The 19,848-nt window shown below is 43.3% G+C and overlaps 1 protein-coding gene across 1 annotated transcript in view; it reads right to left on the bottom strand.

Moving 5' to 3' along the window:
- Positions 1–415: 415 nt before the first annotated feature.
- The window catches only part of KPNB1 (karyopherin subunit beta 1), a 28,782-nt gene continuing 9,349 nt past the window's right edge, over positions 416–19,848 (bottom strand). Inside the window, exons 7-22 of the mRNA XM_030295839.2 lie at positions 19,016–19,105; positions 18,552–18,662; positions 17,648–17,749; positions 15,623–15,847; positions 14,292–14,483; positions 13,391–13,521; positions 11,240–11,387; positions 10,608–10,679; positions 9,261–9,405; positions 7,969–8,051; positions 7,365–7,472; positions 6,621–6,764; positions 6,404–6,509; positions 5,648–5,762; positions 4,486–4,647; positions 416–3,575 (exon numbers count right to left, since the gene is read on the bottom strand). Coding sequence (XP_030151699.1) covers position 3,575; positions 4,486–4,647; positions 5,648–5,762; positions 6,404–6,509; positions 6,621–6,764; positions 7,365–7,472; positions 7,969–8,051; positions 9,261–9,405; positions 10,608–10,679; positions 11,240–11,387; positions 13,391–13,521; positions 14,292–14,483; positions 15,623–15,847; positions 17,648–17,749; positions 18,552–18,662; positions 19,016–19,105 — 1,935 coding nt within the window. The 3' untranslated portion in view covers positions 416–3,574. The remainder of the gene's footprint in view (positions 3,576–4,485; positions 4,648–5,647; positions 5,763–6,403; positions 6,510–6,620; positions 6,765–7,364; positions 7,473–7,968; positions 8,052–9,260; positions 9,406–10,607; positions 10,680–11,239; positions 11,388–13,390; positions 13,522–14,291; positions 14,484–15,622; positions 15,848–17,647; positions 17,750–18,551; positions 18,663–19,015; positions 19,106–19,848) is intronic.

Genomic DNA, 19,848 nt, shown 5'->3' on the forward strand with positions numbered 1-19,848 from the left:
ACGTACCTAATCTCTTAAATCCCAAGTTAGTGTTCTTCCCTCTACAAATTTCGGGGGGGGGGGGGGGGCGGGATGTGGAAGTAGAAATTAAATACACACTGCAAGCCATGTAAAAAGCCAATTTTGGAGGAGCCATTAAACCAACCAGATTCGCCTGAAAAATATGCACAAGACAGAGACCATCTCCTGCGGGTTCAGAAGCACTCGGAACAAAAACCTCCTCCCCACCGCTTTGTAGGCCAGTTATTTTCACTCATTTCCCATCACACTACGCAGTGTCTGTTTTTAAGACCGATGTGTCCTTCCTTTCCCCAACTCACACGCACATCACCACCACACGTTCCAGCTTCTTTCAAACCATTCATTTCGCCTCCAAGGTGACACCATGTGGAACCAAAAATGAAGCAGCAAAATGTTGAAAATAAAAATAAAGCGGACTTTATTTAGAAGATAAAGATGGTGGTATCAGTTTTGGTTAATAAAGTTGGGCTCAAGTGTTTTAACAGGTCTTTAATGCCATCACAGACTGGCATGCCAAGGGCATTCTGAATGCCAATTACAGACTGAAGTTGTTTCAAAACCGAGATGCTATCAAAAGCTGATGGAGTTGAGATTTCTCATAGAAGTCGGACTAACACACTTCTTAAATATCAGAGGGACTAGATTACTTGGTTCTGAAAGTGAAACCACTGCACTGAGCATTTCCCCTCCCTTTCTCCACAAGTCCCTAAGGCAAGATTACAGTTGCCTCTGACAGTCCGAAGTTCAACATTTCAACAGAGGGGAGCTGAGGGGAACCAGGAAAATGAAAAGCAAAATTAATAAGTGTAATCGTAATTGATACAGGCAGCTGCCACTTACGGCAAACCAAAGCCTAGTCCGATGCCCATTTGCTTCACATTTGCACTGACATCTTCCCAAGCAGACGGTAACTACATTCTTGGAGGAATGTGCCAAGACTAGGGTGGGGAAGGCCCGGACAGTGAGTGGACTGAATACATCTTGCACCCAGTTACCTTAGGTGGTACAATCGATTCAGGGTAAGAGCCCAGACTCTGGAAAACCCACTAGCCAAAAGTAACTAGGAAAGAGGATTAAATGCATAACCAGTGTAGAACGCCTGCAAGGCACCAAGACCACAGTCCAACCAGCCCATTTTCCTCCTCTCCATCACTGAATGGATCTGGGAGAAAGCGTTAATAACAGCACTTGTCAACTGCTTCCCTGGAACAAAACATGACAAAACACACGGAAGGTTTTGTTTCCATTATGGTTCTCGGTGTACTTTATTCTCCTGCTGTCTAGCTAAGCAGCCCACACAGGACAGAAATGGGTAGCACTGAGGAATGATCAGATTTTTTTTCTCCCCAACATTCCTGCCCCCTCCCTAAGCCCTGACCAACCCCTATCTATCAGGAATGGTTAGTGTATCACCCTCTCCTCAAGGGACAACTAACATTGAAACGGGATTAGAGGGTCAGGTCTCTTCTTAGTAGGGCTTAGCAGGTGGTACAAACTCTTTATTCACAACGGAGTCTTTCCTTCAAACACCTGTTTTTTGTGTTTTGTGTGTGTGTTGTTTTTTTTTTTTTTTGTACACTGGTTCATAGATCGGCACTTGACTTTGAACCTGGCACCAAAAGGCACAATATCTGATACCCTGTACAAGAGCGATTAGAGATGCTGCCATATGGATGAGCAAAACCGAGCCAATCCCACTTATGAATGGAAGGCTTGGATGGGGAGGGGAAAATGGCAAAGAGAAAAATGTAAGCCCACATTTCTTTTGCTAGAATGGAAATGAAAGTGGGAATTTAAGGTCTTGTTTTTTAATCCTCCAAACACCAGGAAGCAATTAAAGATCTTCCTTGGTGTTTTTGAAAGCAGCATATTCAAAATGCCAGCAAAAAACTACTAGTAACTGCAAAAACCAAAAGGGGGTCAAAGCTCACCGACATCCCTCCTTATTGCTGAAAGATTCTAAACCCAAAATTCCGGGTGCCCTGTTCCCTTGTAAAAGGGAAAATAGCGAAGTCTGCTTTATGGTTCTCATAGCACATCACACTTTTAAAAAAATATTAAAGTGTGTGACCAGGGGAATGTCTGACACCATTTTATTAATCTTCAACTTCAGTGGAAAAATAAAACCTTTTTCAAGTGCCATTTTCATCACAAGAGTCCTAGTATATATATATGTATGTATATATATACTTTCGTTTTTTAAGTTTTATCTTGTTGATTAGTTGGTTTTGAAGTGCAGCAAGAGACCAATACCGCATTGTAGTCAATCAAATAAAAGAGAACAGAAGGCCAAGCAGTTTCCAAATGGTTATTTTATCAGATTGTTTGAACATTAAATTTATCCTCGTTTGCAATCCAAAATAGTTACCTGAAGTTTGCTGTGTGTGTGTGTGTGTGTGTGTGTGTGTGTGTGTGTGTGTTTACTTTTATTGTGTATTTGTTTTTAAACTCTTTGGCACAATTTTCTGGGGGTGTTCAGACTGCCACCATACATGTCAGGAGAGACCTTTTCTTTTGTGCTGCTACTTCTGAGCATCTAAATTTTGGTTTGTTTGGGTTGTGGCTTTCTTTTGTTTTGAAGTCTGCATTCTTTATTTGTAACAATTGTATTTTAATTTTTTCTAGATCCTCTAACTCCAGAGTTTTCTTTTTCTCCCCCCCTCCCCCCCACTTCTACATTCACAGTTGAACCATATTATTAGGAAAGGCGCCTTGATGAAAAGATCAGGATACGGGAGCTCTGACCATTCGTCAGTGTTTTCCCTAGAAGGTAATTAAAAAAACAAAACAAAAAACAAAACCTAAAGAGCGTCTTTCTTTTTTTTTTTCCTTTTTTTTTTTTTTTTTTTTTTTTTTTTTTTTTACACATCTCTTGTGCTGCATCAGTAGACAGGACTTCGGTTAGTTTTATGAAATGCAACATCTAACCCCTTTTTTTCTGGGAAAAAGAAACTGCAATGACTTGAAGTTGAGAATGTGGATACCGCCTCACTCACACACACTCATTCTCAGACCGTAAAGAATCCCTCACCCTCCTTTTAGCCGGCACGCGTACAGTACCGTGTGGCAATGGTACACCAAAGGTGGGCTTGAGACCCAGGCTCCATCTTTCTTGTCAGTAGCAAAGGCCAGACTGCCTTTTACAACAAAGCACCACAGCTGAACCCAGTCCCTCCTCCTCTCCCAAACCAGTCACTCCACTCGGCACCGGCCAAAAGACAGAAAAGCTAGCTCTAGCCTGTCCTGGGAAGAGAGAACTTCCTTTTTTTTTTTTTCCTAAGCAATTACATCCATCGTTTTTCTCTTTTCCAAGATGGCCGACGTTATGGTTTTCTACGAAGTCAGTGCTTACTTAGCTCACTAACAGCGCTGCTGTTGGCGGCTGCGGCTGCTGCTGTGGCAGGATTTTCAATGTGGTGTGTTTTCAAGCCTCACTCACTCATCCTCTCATTCCCAAACATTCAGCATCCGTGCACACTCCTCACTTCCGGGTTTTTCAAAAGATTGGAGATTTCCAGTGGGGGTCTCAGGTTATCATCCCAATGGTAACAGATCTAAAAACAGACGGAAAACAAGTCAACTTTGAGATCACATACAGTTGGAAGAGTCAAACGCTTCTGATTCCCACAATTAAGTGCTCACCAGCCTGAAATGAATTGGTCTAGTTTGTCCTAATAAAAGGACTAATTGTTTTTCTTGTCTTCCCATGTGCCAGCTACCTGCTCTCATTAGCACCTATATTAAGAGGGTAGGAGGGAAGCTAACAAGATAAAACTCAAAAGAGCCAATTTTATCGAGATCTTTGGAGTAAGACAATGAGTATGTTGAGAGCTGAAAAAATAAGGACTACATCTGAAAGCAAGGGTCAGGGGTGCCTGGGTGTCCGACTCTTGATTTCAGCTCAGGTCACGATATCACAGTTAGCGAGCCCCTCTATGCTGACAATGCGGAGCCTGCTTGGGATTCTCCCTCCCTGCCTCTCCCCTCCCCTCTCTCAAAAATAAATAAAAAATTAAAAAAAAAAAAGCAAGCGTCGCACAACTCTTGACTTTGGATATCTTCTGCAGAGCTATGCAATGTCTAAAAGCGCTGCAGTAAAAAAAAAGTATAAAGAGCAGGAGGAAGGGAATAGCAAGTAGAAAAGAAAATTCTGGGAAAATGCCATTACCGATGACTTTATTAGGACCCAAAATCATGTGGGGCCTTCACTGAATTCCAGTTACATAAGTTCTGCTCTTCATCACCACAAGGAATCAAGTATTTGGCTCAAGGAAAGATTGAGGATGCCCGACCCTTCCACTAGTACAAGCCTGAGGAACAAAGGCTTGGCTCAAAAGCACTTATATGGGAAGGGATACAAAACAAAATGCCATGAGACAGGCAGCCCTTGTCGGAACAGTCTGAAGAAACTGTGCCTCCTCCCCAAGAGAGTAGAAGAAGAGGGCAATGGAGATGAGCTCTTACCAAGCTTGGTTCTTCAGTTTTCTCAGTTCTTTTGTTGCCCATGTAGCAAGGGTTTTTGCTTTGTTAGTCTTCGATCTCCGTCCTTCAGTTAACAGTTCATGGATCATTGGCCTAGCTTCTACTAATTTCAGTACGTCCTTCCCAAATGCTGTACACAAGTCCCTGTGCAGAACAAACACACCTGACAATGAGCTCCTTGGCCCGACACTGCTATCATATCATTTTGAGCCTTCCAAACCAGTGCTAAGCTAGTTGTGGGTTTCTTCATATTTACCTGCTTTTTAATGTTTATTTATTTTGAGAGAGAGAGAGTGAACGCGAGCAGGGGAGAGGCAGAGAGAGGGAGACAGAATCCCAAACAGGCTCCAAGCTGCCAGCAGAGAGCCTGACGCAGGGGTCAAACTCCCGAACCGTGAGGTCACGACCTGAGCCGAAATCAAGAGTCGGACACTCAACCAACTGAGCCTCCCAGGTGCCCCTGTATTCACTTACTTTTTAAAGCTGGAAGAAATTTTAGGGATAAGTTGAGCACCTACCCTCAACAGATGCACAAAATGAACTCTAAAGAGAGAGGATGACTACTGCAGGTTCCACAACTAACTCATGGTTCTCTCTTCTAATGATGCCTCAGAAACTCTCAACAGAGGAGGCTAAACATAGGCAATCTGTTGACCAGCCTCAGAATATGGGAATGACACAGATCTGATGCTGCTCCTATACCTCTGAGAACTCACTTCATAGTTTAGCGAAAAGAAATTAGAAACCTGGAGTCTGGAATAAGACCCAAGCTAAGGTCTGTAGTAAATTCTCACCTGTGAGAACTCCTAACAGGACACCATGGGTTCTATTAAAGAAATACCAGGACGCCTGGGTGGCTCAGTAGGTTAAGCGTCCCACTCTTTATTTCAGCTCTGATCACGATCTCATGGTTCATGGGATTGAGCCCCATGTTGGGCTCTATGCTGACAGGGCAGAGCCTGCTCAGGACTGTTTCTCTCTCCCCCTTCTCCCTCCCTCTCAAAATAAACAGACATTAAAAAAAGAAGTATCCATGTCAAAGAAGTACACAATCACCATCCAGGCTACCCTCAAAATTCTTTACCACATGTCTTCGGATTTTCCAAAAGTTCTATTTAGCTACTGGAAATAGGATATAACCTACCCTATCAGTCCAGCAGCACAAGCTACTACTCCATCTGTATGATCCTCATCTCCAGCAATGTGGTCAATGAAAGACAGAATAAATTCTACTCTGGGTTGTACCAGCATCACATCCGCTATAAAAGAAAGAAAAAGTCTGATGAAACTATCCCACCGTGGCAGGACTGTACCCCCCATTTCAAAGTTTCCAAATACACTATCCCCCTCACAAGGCTGGCTTCAGGTGGGAGAATTAGCTGCATATAGTTATACCGAACTGGCCTTTCGCAGATTAAGATGTCATTCTTCACATCCACACGAGGCAGACAGTCCTTTTATTACAAGCAGAAATAATATAGAAGAAACTAATGGGACCTTTCCTCTAAGCCCATGGTATCAAAAGAGGTAAAGGACAAATACTTCCCTAGTCAGTAACAGAAATATCAGGTGACAGAGGAAATCTGATCTCCCAGCCCGTTAATTCAATTGCACTAGGGGTGTGTATGTGCTCACAGTTGCCACTCGGGGTTGGTGTAGATGCCAACCAGCACCACAGCCTTGCTGGATCCCATCCCTTACAATGCCCAAGAAAGGGGAGACAAAGCAGCAGAGGAAGAGGGAACAGAAATACGAAAGGCCATATTCTCTCCCAAAGCAACTCTCTTCATCAGGGCGCTTCCTTCTCCCCTTCCTTTCCATTCACAAGTGACAGAACTAGAGGCACAGCCCCTTTGGCTAAGTGAACTCTGGACTGAGTCAATTGGGTTGTATACTCAACGGTGCACGTTCTCCTGGTCTCCCTTCAGTCCCTGGACAATGCCGGTATAGGCTTCCAAGCAGCCTTCCCTTAGCTCATTCAGGTAATCCACCATGTCATAGTCTGACTGTAAGAGACAAAACAGAACGTCCATCATTCCAAGACCCTTTAGTTGTACAACTGTCAAAAATCCCCCTCATCCAATCAGGGCTGGACTTAAAGATAGCTCTAAGCCTACCTTGTCCACCTGGGCTTGGGAGGCCTGCTGAAGAGTATTCAAGACGACCTCTAGATATTTTTTAAACTCTCCACCAATAGCAAGGGCAATATCACCAAACACTGACAGAATCTGTGGCTTCACAGACCTGTGGACATTTTCATTCTGATAGAGAGAGAAAAGCAAATGAATAAAAGTCACGTGTCCCGTCCAAAGGCTGTAACAAACAACTACTAATATGCTGTGTACAGACCACATAATCTCTGAAAAGAGGGATTATGTATGCACTTTACTGGCTTCCCTGCACCACCCCCACCCCTCCCCCCATTCCATGCAGCGAGCACATGCATTCCTTTAACTTTACAACCTTACTTTATAGAATGACTTTGTGAAAACGAACAATTCCTTTCTTCATAAGCCTACAGCCAACATTCCAGCAACTTAAAGAGTTCCCTCTCACTGAGTTTTTTTTTTTTTTTTTCAACGTTTATTTATTTTTGGGACAGAGAGAGACAGAGCATGAACGGGGGAGGGGCAGAGAGAGAGGGAGACACAGAATCGGAAACAGGCTCCAGGCTCCGAGCCGTCAGCCCAGAGCCCGACGCGGGGCTCGAACTCACGGACCGCGAGATCGTGACCTGGCTGAAGTCGGACGCTCAACCGACTGCGCCACCCAGGCGCCCCTCTCACTGAGTTTTTAACCATGTTTCCAATTGACGATTTCTTCAGATCCTAGTAGACTGGCTTGTGCGTGCAGACACTCACCCCCAGGTTCTCCAGGAGGAGCTGCATCACCTCGTCACAGAAAGGTAAGATGTTGGACTGCAGGGCACGGCATAAGTCTCCCACTAAGCCCACAGCTGCCAAACAAACCTGCAAAGAATCCAGGAAATGATCTTCCGAGCAGAAAAGGCCAACTGCGGGGTAAGGCATTATTTTTACTTAGCTGCTGCTCCTTTTATCACCTGAGCCTAGAGTGCAAGAAGAAAACATCCTCCCCTCTCTGAGATCAGTTCACTTTAACAACCAGTACCTCAGGAAAAAAACTAAGGCCGTCCAAGGTTATCATTAAGAAAGGACAGAAATGACAGTATTCCCCAGGAACGATGGTGGCAAGAGCCAGGTGGTTAAAAAAAAAAAAAGAGAAGGAAAAAACCCGGCTCTTAGGGCGCCATGCTGGTGCAGCTAATATCTTGGTTTTTTTCACGGACTACTTCTGGGGAGTTGCCCTGAGTTCAGACACTCAGGGCAACAGAATAAGTAGTTCACACCCAGGGCCAATGCACCGAGACTGTCTGGACTTTGTACCACAATGACTGTCCAGTATAAGCGAGAATATAAATGTGTTCTATTGAAAAGCATGGACTACCTGGTACTCAGCATAGTTTTTCAATCCAATGCCCAGGAAGGGTTTAAAGGCCTCCATGTACTTTAGGAACTCACCACCCAACACTGCAAAGAAGCAAACTGTTAGCACCACAGGATATCACAGAAGTGAGCAAAAATAACCATCCTGGCTCTCCCAAAATGTATTCGCTCCACACAACAGGTTGGGTGGAGCGTGCATTAATTACCAATTCTCCAATGAAGATGTTAAGGCTGTCTCAGACAAGTCAAATTCCTAACTGCTGGAAGGGCCTAACTCTTATGCCCCAAAGATAATGCCAAATCTCCACGGAGCGGGATTTCACTTTGGCTGAAAAAAACCCAAGTGGTTTTTTTCACGGAACGTCAGGGTTAATTTTGAATTGGATGAGCTAACAATGCTGCCTCTTGGCCACCTCTTCACCTGGTTATAACGTCTTCTCTGGCAGCCAGGTTTAAAACAGGGTCCATCCCTGGGCAATCCCATCAAGGACTTATTTAACAAGCCAGTCAGGGAAAGCAGACTAGGCTTCTTTCCGAATTCACCACTCCGGGAGCCATAATGAACTGCCGGGTCCTGTCAGGGTGGTTACATGTGGCCAGATCAGTTGAACATATGCTTCTTATGCTAGAAATAGGTCTGCTCCTCGGAGCAGTAGTCCTCTGGTAATGGCCTTGGTAATACACTTTACAGGCCATCCCTGAAGAAGCATTCCAGGTTTCTGAAGTGCTCTTTAATGTGCTTTTAAATGGCCCTTCGAAGAGTCTTAAGCAGACGTGGCTCCCCCAAAGCAATTTTGTATAGTCAGACATATAACAACCAGAAAACCAATTAATTCCTAGAACTCTCAATGTTTTACTCCATCCCATACGAGGGACCATGCATGATGTGTCAACCTGGAGTCTGAAGCATTACAACCTGAACCAGAAGGTAGCAAGTTCCAGCAAAGAAAACAGAAACCTTTCCTTCCTCCATCCTTGAAAGGAACCAAACTTCAATAAAGCAAGTAGACTTTCAGGGTTAAAAGGAACCTGACGAACATGGGGTAGATGATAATAGTTTTTTCCCCAGAACAGTTGCCAATCTGAGATGCAAACTGGCCACCCATTTATTTCAGTGAGAGTGGCAAAGCAGTTATACACAAAGTTATGCTTATATTCAACCCAACTTTGCACTCCAGTCATGCCCCAGTAAATGAGAAGACAGGACTATGCTTTCTCTGGTCAAAAATTTCCCATGGCCATTGAAACTCCCATACCCTAAAGACACTCCCTGCCCAATTTTGGCTCACTGACCTTCCACCAGTGTGCTAACTGCCATTAGGGCATCCTCTTGCACTCCCCCAGACCCAGCTGTGCTTTGGAACATCCTTAACAGGGAGGCCATGACCACATCAGAGATCTGCAAAGCATCTTGATGTTGTACTTTCCGGAGAACATTCTATGAAATGAACAAGAAAGAGTTCAGGATCTGTTGATTCTAAACCTTCCAATCAGAACACTAAACATACCTTCCTAAAAAAAAAAACCAAAACAAAAAAAAAACCAAACAACAACAACAAAAAAATCAATTAAATTCCTTGACTTTCTAGCTTTTTTTTTTTTTTGGAAATGCCAAATACACTTTTTGTAATAAAAAGCTTTCACAGTGTAAATCACCTGCAAGAAAACATGCATTTTAAGATCCCTTCTATTCCCCAATTCAGAATGAACACAAGATAATCTTCCATGGTACATAAACTTATTTCTTCTGCATTTCATTTATGTCTGATAAACCCATCAGTAGCCTCCATATTCCAATCTTCCTGGAATGGCACTTGAATTTACTTCAGCTTTAAAGAAGAACAGGTTATATTATAGTTCCTACTCATCAAACAAAAAAGCAATCCTTCCTATATCCTAACCTATTTACAGATGATAGGAAAGAAATAGCTTTGATAAAATAAAGCCAACTGAATTATCCTAATTCAATATTCCTCAAACCTCCCTCCTTAGCCTTTAATTTGTTTCAACTAATGTTACCAGATCATTCCTGCATTTGTCGGATAACTAAAGAAAGACCTTAACAGTCAAGCTTAAAAAAAAAAAATTAAGTTTGGCTAAGAAAGAAAAGAGAGTTCACAGGGAAGATGACCTAGTTAGCATCACTCAATACTAAAACCTAGTACCTATGTAAGCATTAGACAATTTCCAGGGTTTTCCTACCTTTGGTTAAAAAAGGGAATAGCACCTCAGGCACTCCATGAGTCCAGTCATGAATGGGTGACGTTTGATTTAAAGATTCCCGGTCTCCCCTCAAAAGACTACTCTGAATAACAGGTACTATAAATGACATAAATTATAATAAAGCTTCCAATAGGAACTGTTGTTTCAAAAGACGATGGCAGAAAAACTCAAGGCTTCATTTTTTTAGCTGAGTGAACCACAGCTGGGAGCCAAATCTGGCTGGGCTACATTTGGACAACCCAATAAAAAACCCAAGACTGGAAGCTGCCAACACAACATAGCTGTACAACATCATAAAACGAGCAGTTTCCTCCCCTAAACTGGGCAAAAGACAAATTCTGTCTTTACGGACAGAGAAGAAAAGAGAACACTTTCTGATCGGCCTCAGAACTGGTAAGCGATAAAGCACCACTGTACCTGAAGAGTTGCGCAGAGCAAAGACTGAAGGTCATTGAACTGGATCCTATCCGATGTGCTCTGGATATGTGACTACAAAGAAAAGAAGATCATCATATTCTGAATAAACACCTTCTAAAAGAGCGCTGAACTTCCTCAATGCTTCCATTTTTGCTGGGTTTAGCAAGACCATTAAATAATCTTTTTTTTTTTTTTTTTCAACGTTTATTTATTTTTGGGACAGAGAGAGACAGAGCATGAACGGGGGAGGGGCAGAGAGAGAGGGAGACACAGAATCGGAAACAGGCTCCAGGCTCCGAGCCATCAGCCCAGAGCCTGACACGGGGCTCGAACTCACGGACCGCGAGATCGTGACCTGGCTGAAGTCGGACGCTTAACCGACTGCGCCACCCAGGCGCCCCAACCATTAAATAATCTTTACTGATTCTAACGTAGGAAATAAAAAACTCACAGATGTATATGATGTGATGTGTCTAAGTAACTGGGATGAGCAATGCAGATTTAAACAGACAACGTTTTTTGTATAAACCTTACATCGTTCTGAGAAAATATATATTTACACGTAAATATAAACACCAAGAAGAGAGGACGGGCCTCCCACCTCCGACCAAGCCAGGAAAGCCCAGTCTCACCTCCATCTGGAGCACCTGCTGCAGTCGCTCCATGATAACCAGAGTAGTCTTCTGAACCGCAGGGTAACAATCCTTGGCACTGTTTTTCACAATTTCCATCAGAGATTCATATGCAGAACTCCTCAGGTTGTTCTGGTGTCCATCAGGTCTGTAAGGAAGACACAACAACAATCTTAAAGTCTCACCTGAGAAAAAGAATAGAGTTGTTATGACATAGACCTTGTTGCAAAGAAGATAAGGATCCTATGGGGCGCCTGGGGGGTGGCTCAGTCAGTTAAGCATCTGACTTCAGCTCAGGTCATGATCTCATGGTTCGTGAGTCTGAGCCCAGAGCTGTCAGCACAGAGCCTGGAGCCTGCTTCAGATTGTTTCCCTCTCTGCCCCTCCCCCACTTACACTGTCTCAAAAATAACGTTTAAAAAAAAACAAAAAGGGAAGAAAATAAGGATCCTAGAACTGGTACGGTTGCAAAGGTGGTTTGAGTTTGACAACACAATACAACCAGGAAATAAATTTTCAACTGTGAAGCCAACGGCTATCTTCATTATGGGTCTCCAGAGCTGGTTAAACTTTAGAATAACTCTTTGGAAATGGGCTGACATTATAGAGAAACAAATTAGTTTAAAATGCTCAGGGGTGCCTGGGTGGCTCAGCCAGCTAAGCATCCAACTTTGGCTCAGGTCATGATCTCGCCGTTTGTGGGCTTGAGCCCCGTGAGCTGTGCTGTCTGTGCTGACAGCTTAGAGCCTGGTTTAGATTCTGTGTCTCCCCCTCTCTCTCTCAAAAATAAACATTAAAAGAAAAAAAAAAGAATTTAGGTTTATGGGGGGGAGGGGATAAAATGCAGACGAAAGCATGTGGACAAATGAAGACGTTGCCTCAATAGCTAAGAAAAAGATAATCTTCTTCATTCATCTGTGAAAGATGGTATTATATATACTCTTGATCAGAGAAGTAAAGATAAACTAAGGAAGCATGGAAGAGTTTAAACCCAGCCTTCTTCCTAATGGTTTCTTTTGAGCATGGCTTTAGGTATAGCTCACATACAACCAAAATTAAAGGTCGTTCCAACTTAAAACCCCTTAGAACTACATCTCACGGGCGCATGGCTGGCTCAGGTGGTGGAGCATGTCACTCTTGTTCTTGGGGTTGTTAAGTTCGAGCTGCATATTGGGGGTAGAGATTACTTAAAAACAAATCTTTATTTTTTTAAATATTTTCTTTTAATTTTTAATGTTCATTTACTCTTGAGAGAGACAGAGCACAAGTGGGGGAGGGGCAGAGAGAGGAGACACAGAATCTGAAGCAGGCTCTGGGCTCCGAACTGTCAGCACAGAGCCTGACATGGGGCTCGAACCCATGAACCACAAGATCATGACCTGAGCTGAAGTCGGACACTTAACCGACTAAGCCACCCAGACGACCCTAAAAATAAATCTTTAAAAAATATTTTTCCAAAGCTCACTTCTAAAACAACTGCATTTTAATGCCAAGTTCTTCACCTATTTTCAAAAGTAGTAATTAATGATCTGGTGTGGCAATTAAATCCATAATAAGAGCTACGATTTCCTTTATACCATAATCAAAGGCTCCTGTTACAAGTAGACACTGAAAAACGAAGGGGCCTCTCTAGACCAATTCCTCTTTATATGAGACTATTTTCTGACTTCACTTGTAACCTCAACATTCTAAGGTAGACATAGTCTGTATTTTCTTCTTTTTTTAAATGTTTATTTTTGAGAGAGAGAGGGAAACAGAGTGTGAGTGGGGGAGGGGCACAGAGCCCAACGCGGGGCACAGAGCCCAACGCGGGGCTCAAACCCACAAACTGTGAGATCGTGACCTGAGTCGAAGTCAGACGTTTAACCGACTGAGCCACCAGGGCGCCCATGTATTTTCTTCTCTTATTTTTTAGCCCCAACATGGGGCTCAAACTCATGACCCTGAAATCAAGAGTTGCATGCTCTCACGACGGAGCCAGCCAGGTGTCCCTTTCTCTTATTTAAACAAATAGTGTACCAGAAGACTCTTTTAATGCTTCCTGTTACTATGTTCCCATGATTAGGTTATACAGAGGCGCCCCCCCCACCACACACAAGGCAAAAGGATTTGGATGCAAAGATACCACCCACTTCTGTATATATCAGTCACCTGTCTGTAGTTTCTAGAAGCTTCTGAACTATGAGTTCAAAAGAAGAAGATAAGCAATAGGTAGCTGGTTCTTCCTGATCATCAGCCACATCTGCAGCTTCATAAGCAGCTTCAGCCAGACTGGAGAAAGCCTTAAACAGAGACAGTCAACATTAGTCCTGAAAAGAACCCCTCCCCAGGACAACCTCATTTCTCCTTAACATACTATGGGCAGTGTTCGTTTCCAACTGACCTAAGAATAAATCAATGCTAGTGAATCCTCAACTTTTCCTGTCAAAGTCCTAAGACAATCACTTAACAAGAGGTATCCTTAAAATTAAATATTTATGTATTTATTTATATTGTTTGTCCCACCCCAAACTCTCTCAGCAGCAGAGTTCTTTCATCTACCACAAATACCTGCCACTACGTCATTTCTTTTTCCACTTACAGAAAGGCTTTTTAGCCCCACTCCTTCCTTGTCTGAACTTCCTCCCCCACACCCCCAAAGGTCCCTAATGAACTACCTTCAGCCTGCACTGACTCAGCATTTGGGCCGCCTACCTTCCTTCTCTTTTGCCCCCTTCTCAGCAATGGTACTTTTTGTAGCTAGCAACTCTCTACCTTAATCAAAATTTCTTGTTCCCCAAGCAACTGAAGAAAGAAAACCAGGTCCAGATAGTTTTCCCACCGGGTTAGCATGACTGTTCTAAATGGTTTGGGAACCAGTTCACCATGAGTCAACAGCTCCCACTGGCTCATGCAATTGGCATCCCCCACATTTTAATTGAAGAAATGAGAAAGGAGATGCTATTCAGAAAAGGCCTTCCAGTGAGGTAGACCCATTTCTCTCCCACACCTCCTACCTCCTTGCCCATGGCTCAGCCCAGCTCCATATCTCCGTGGAAAGAAGAGCCCTTACCCAGCACACATTTGAAGCCACTCTGGGTTCAGCACTGAGGCCCTCAATCAGACACTGCAGCAGGGGAGTTAAGTAGACATCATTGATGGCAGCTTCAGGGAGCAGTTCACAAATTCGGCCCACAGTCCACGCGGTTGTATCTCGAACAACTACACTGGGGTCTTTCATTAATTCTATTAGGGTGGGCATAGCCTGCAAATATAGCAATTAGCAAAGCGAAGCAAAGATTAAGATTCATGTCGACTGACACCTCAGAGGAGGAAATGCCGATGGTTGGGATTTTTCCTTAAAAATTTTTTTTCAGGGGCGCCTGGGTGGCGCAGTCGGTTAAGCGTCCGACTTCAGCCAGGTCACGATCTCGCAGTCCGTGAGTTCGAGCCCCGCGTCAGGCTCTGGGCTGATGGCTCAGAGCCTGGAGCCTGTTTCAGATTCTGTGTCTCCCTCTCTCTGCCCCTCCCCCGTTCATGCTCTGTCTCTCTCTGTCCCAAAAATAAATAAACGTTGAAAAAAAAAATATTTAAAAAAAAAAATTTTTTTCAGTACTCTCTACACCCGACATGGGGTTCCAACTCACGACTCCAAGACCAAGAGTCACCCGGTCTTCTGACTGAGCTACCCAGTGCCCCCTGATGGTTGGGTTTTAACCCAAAGCATCAAGACAGTGTGTCATTTTAGAAGATACGTCTGTCCTGTATCCAACAGTATGATAAAAACAAAAGGAAAAGTGAAACAGTCCTCTCTTCACCAAATCCCAGCAGAGAGTTTTATTAGAAGTCTAGCAAGAAAAAGCTTCCAGCAGACTTCCGCCGAATCTCTCAGGTGGTGCACCTCTGTGCAGTGGCGATGGCGTGTGGCTCCACTGGGAGAGGCCGAGTTCCACCGCACTGCACTCCGTTCCAATGGGCTCTCGCAGCGCTTTGTAATAGTAAAATAAACACCCCGTTTCCACAAGACTTTTCGTTACACAGCTATCTTTGTGTCCCAAGGACAGAATCATCACATAAAAATTACGGGGAAGGTTTATGACACAGCAGGTAAGTGAAAACACAAGTCCTGAGACTGCTGCACAGGAAGATGCCCATCCTGTCGCACACACATATGTGCACACAGAAGACAGTGACACAGATCAACGCTAAGAGTTAACAATGTTATCCTTCAGCACGTGATTAAAGGGGACTTTTTCTGCCTTTCTGTCAAGTCCTGAGTTTTGTTAACAGTCCAGAAATTACCTTTGTGGAGGACTACGTACAGTTTTGTTTTTAAAATAAAGGCACACTCTCAAGTAAAAAGCTCAAGTAATAAATATCCCATTTAAAAGCCCCCAGCCTCACCTGTATAACTAGTGGTTTGAGCTGATTGGGCTCTGGTCCTTCCAAGATACAGCCAAAAGCCATTACTGCTGCATCCCGGTACCGCCAATCCGGGTTCTTGATGTGTTCTTTAATGAAGGGGAGGACATGTGGGACGATGTCATCTTCACAGCAGGTGGCCAGAAGCATGAGGCACACGCCTGCTGCTTTGCAGGGGTTCCAGTCGTCGTCGTCGTCATTTTCGTCCTGATGAAGAGAATGTGGCACTAGTTCAGTTTTTGTTCAAAGAATTACTTCAACTCAAAAAAAAAAAAAAAAATCACTACCTCCAAAGGTCTTCTGACTACTCCCAGATGTCACTGGAACTTAAGTTTTGCGGATGTAAATAAAATATAAAACCTTTACACGTACGAACGTATATATACGTATATACAATATTAAAGTTTACTTATTTATTCTGAGAGAGCACACAGGCACGTGAGAAGGGGAGGAACAGAGCGAGAATCCCCCATAGGCTCCATGCTGTCGGCATGGAGCCCAACGCAGAGCTCGATCTCATGAGCCAGGAGATCGTGACTGGAGCCAAAATCAAGAGTTGGACACTCAACCGACTGAGCCACCCCATGAAAACCTTTATGTTTGAATCTCTTCCATAAAGACTCATCGCAGCATAGCCTGTGATGCAGACAGAGGGAAGTCCTACTTCATACTACACAAGGACACAGACGACTCCCGCTACATGCAACAAGAAGGATGAAACTGGGACACACAGCAAGTGAAAGGCAGAACAAGAGTATATGCCGTATGATTCTAGTTATGTAAAGGCCAAAATCAGTCAAAACTAATTTACGGTAGTAAAGGTGAGGGAGTGAATGACTCGGAAGAAGCCGTGAGGCGGCTTCTGGTGTGCTAATAATTATTACAGTTCAATGAAAAGTTAAACCAAAACCAACGTCAAAACCAAAATTCCATTCGCATTTCTCCGGAAACTAGAATTCAAGGTCTAGCTTTCTTACTGTGGCTACTCACACCACACAATCAATTTAAGGTAGGCTGCCTTAGGCACCTTCGGGATATTACACACCTAAAGAATGATTTGTTCCCAAATGCGAAAAACACAACAAAAATATACAAAAGCGAAGACACTAACGTCAAAAGATAAAAAGTGGCTGTAAAACTCAAAGATGAGATGAAAATTTGAGAGAACCCAGTCCACTTCAAACCAAATACGTCTCTACTTATCTTTTGAGATTGTTGTATTGAAAGTCATGTACTTTCCTAAAACCAAGTAACCTCCCTGTTTCCAAGGAAATTCTGCAGTGCTCAAAGTGACAACAAGGTTTCCTCAGAGCACTCCCAGCCCTCTGGTAATATTTTACATGTATCAGGAGGGAGGAGATACACAATCTTTCCAAACACACCAAGAAAAACTGTCATGCCCCAAATCAAAAGGGAATGATGCCAAGATACACTTCTTATAAAATAAACTTCTATATATATCCATTATACCCCCATCTTTATGAAGTCATTACTTTTCCTTTGTCCTGAATCTTACGGATGTTAATAATCATGAAGGATCAGAAATTTCTTCCACGGGTTGACGTCCTTCACTGGGATGTGAATAATTCTTAGCCAACCTCACCAACATTTGAAAAGCGTACACACGTACTGTGAACTCATGAAAACAATCCAGATGTTAGCAGATAAATTAAGTGGCCCAAACTAGTACATCTCTCTCGCTAACCTTCACTGCAACTTTCGTAGCGTAGGTCCCCCCCGCACGCCTTTGGACAAGGCTCAAATCAGAGTGGCAGCGGATGTAGCTCGTCTGCCATCAAGACCGAAACGGTCAGACCCAGTGCTCCCTCACAAACAACTCAGAGTCCAGAGGATCTTAGAGATCTGTTTGGCTGTTCCCGAGTCAAGCGTAACAGAACACCAACCGGCTGAAGAGTTGCCGAGTTCCCTCACGGAAACTGTTCCACAGCAAATCAATCCTCAACAAGGTTTCACAGCTTCCCCGGCTAGATCTGTGAGGTAACTCACCTGTTTGGTTAGTGTCTGTGTGAGGATGGGAACCAGGTACTGGAGTGCTCCCTTGGCATAAAACTTGCTGGTGTGCTCAGGAGGTCGTCCTTGTTCGGCTGCCTGAGGAAAAACATAAAAGCAAATTCTGGACGGCGGCAAACAGGCGGATACTAGAGGCATACAATAAGAGGTGCCCAGGGGTCTGTACAGAAATACACCTAGCAAATGTAACATTTGCTGTGATCTCTGGAGGCGCTCACTTTTTGGTCTACTTCAATGGGATTCTTTTAGGCCATACATATAAATCCACCTTAAAGGGCCAAGGCAATCGTAAGAACTACATTCCTTTTTCACAAGCTCAATTCATATTAACAAGATGTCATCTAACTAACCTTTGGATCAAGAGATGTACTAAGTTTACGTAATGATGCCAAAAATAAAACTGTTTCTTAGTGTGCAAGACAGTGAAGGCTGGAAACAAAGCTTGAGTTCAAAGACTGCAAAGTGCAGAACTAACCCCTCTGTCTAGATCAAATTCCTTCACCAGAGTTAGTAAACTAGCAATTATGCATCCCATGCTTGCATAAGGACTTCCAAAAGGAAATAATTCGGCGTCAGACATCACCTCATTAAATGGTGACTGCCAGCTGCCCCCTTGTGTTCATGGTACTAATACCAACATTTATAATAAATCCTGTCTGGCTGATCGGTAAAAGCATGACATGCCTCACTAAGGGTCTGTCTCCCTCCTGAGAAGCTTTGGCTAGCAGAGAAAGCAAAATCTCTACAAGTGGAGACGCCCTCTAAGCCGAGTCAAAACAAGGCCTTCCCAGAGGAGACTAATGCCCATAAAGGAGCTATGTCCCAAAGCCCAAAGGGAAACAGCCCTCTCCCCCTGGCACCGACTTTCTCCCAGGCTCACCTCAGAAGCCTCAATGGCCAAGTCCATTTCCTCATCACACACATTGGACCAGAATTCTATCCCTTGTAGGGCCACCTCATCAATGTCACTTTTCATTGCTTCAATCGTGATCTTAAGAGGAAAAAAAAAATGACACCGCAGACCCTGATAAGTGCTAGTTCAAGTTAGACCCCTGCTTCTAACCACAGACACTCCAGTGTCAAAAATGTAGATTTATGAACGCTACGTCTGGAAGGAAAGGTAGAAACAGGAAACTGATTTAAAAATACACTCTTTACCAGCACAAAGATAGTACAAGTCTGCTTAGTACATTAGTGATGAGCGTCAACATTAACACTCAGGACTCCAGGAGTTTTCTTGATTTCAGAACATTAAGTAAAAAAATTATAGAAATAACAAGACAGCAAAAACGATGGGCTTTGCAACTAGCTACATGCTGAAATACATAGAACAGAAATACTTACAGCAAAAAGAGCAGGACCCATATACGTCTCCATGTACTGATAATATAAGGACATTATCTTTACCAGATTTTGTAAGGCAGCCACTCGTACCTTTTAAGAAGAAAAGATTACTTTGCTATTTAGCTTAACAATGTAGTCTGACAAAGATATAGAACTACTTCACACAAATGGGACAGTAACCTAAAGGGTCAGTTGAGGTATATTTGGGTAATGTCATCATTTCCCAAAAATCAATCTCTTCCCTTAGTTTTTTTCACTAGCCCTATTTATTTTTCCTCTTTCCTTTTTCCTCTTTCTTTCAAGTTTAAAGGTGCCTGTGGAACCTATGGTGGGACTAAAGTCACAAATGCCACTGAGACTGGATGTTACTCCCACCTGTCTCGAGGGTCAAGGTTTAGGTTACAGCAACAGCAAAAGCTGTTTCAATGGCTACAATGAAAAACAATCACTTGTGTAATTACAGCAATTAAGTACCAAGGGGGACGAAAAACCATTTCTTCCTTAAACCTTTTATAAGACCATAGCAACTTACATTATGTTAACTTTCCAAGTACTGTTTTTCCCTCTTTTACTAAAAACAAGGTTAGATATTAGCCAAACCTTATTTCTGAAATCACCTGATTCCCAACATCTATTTATTTTTTATTTTTTAATGTTTATTCATTTATTTTGAGAGGGAGAGAGAGAGTACAAGCAGGGGAGGGGCAGAGAGAGAATCCCAAGCAGGTTCTGTGCTGTCAGCACAGAGCCTGACGTGGGGCTCAAACTCACGATCCATGAGATCATGACCTGAGCTGAAACCAAGAGTCAGACGCTTAACCAACTGAGTCACC

This window comes from Lynx canadensis, chromosome E1 (genome assembly GCF_007474595.2).
Source record: "Lynx canadensis isolate LIC74 chromosome E1, mLynCan4.pri.v2, whole genome shotgun sequence".
Classification (NCBI taxonomy): Eukaryota; Metazoa; Chordata; class Mammalia; order Carnivora; family Felidae; genus Lynx; species Lynx canadensis.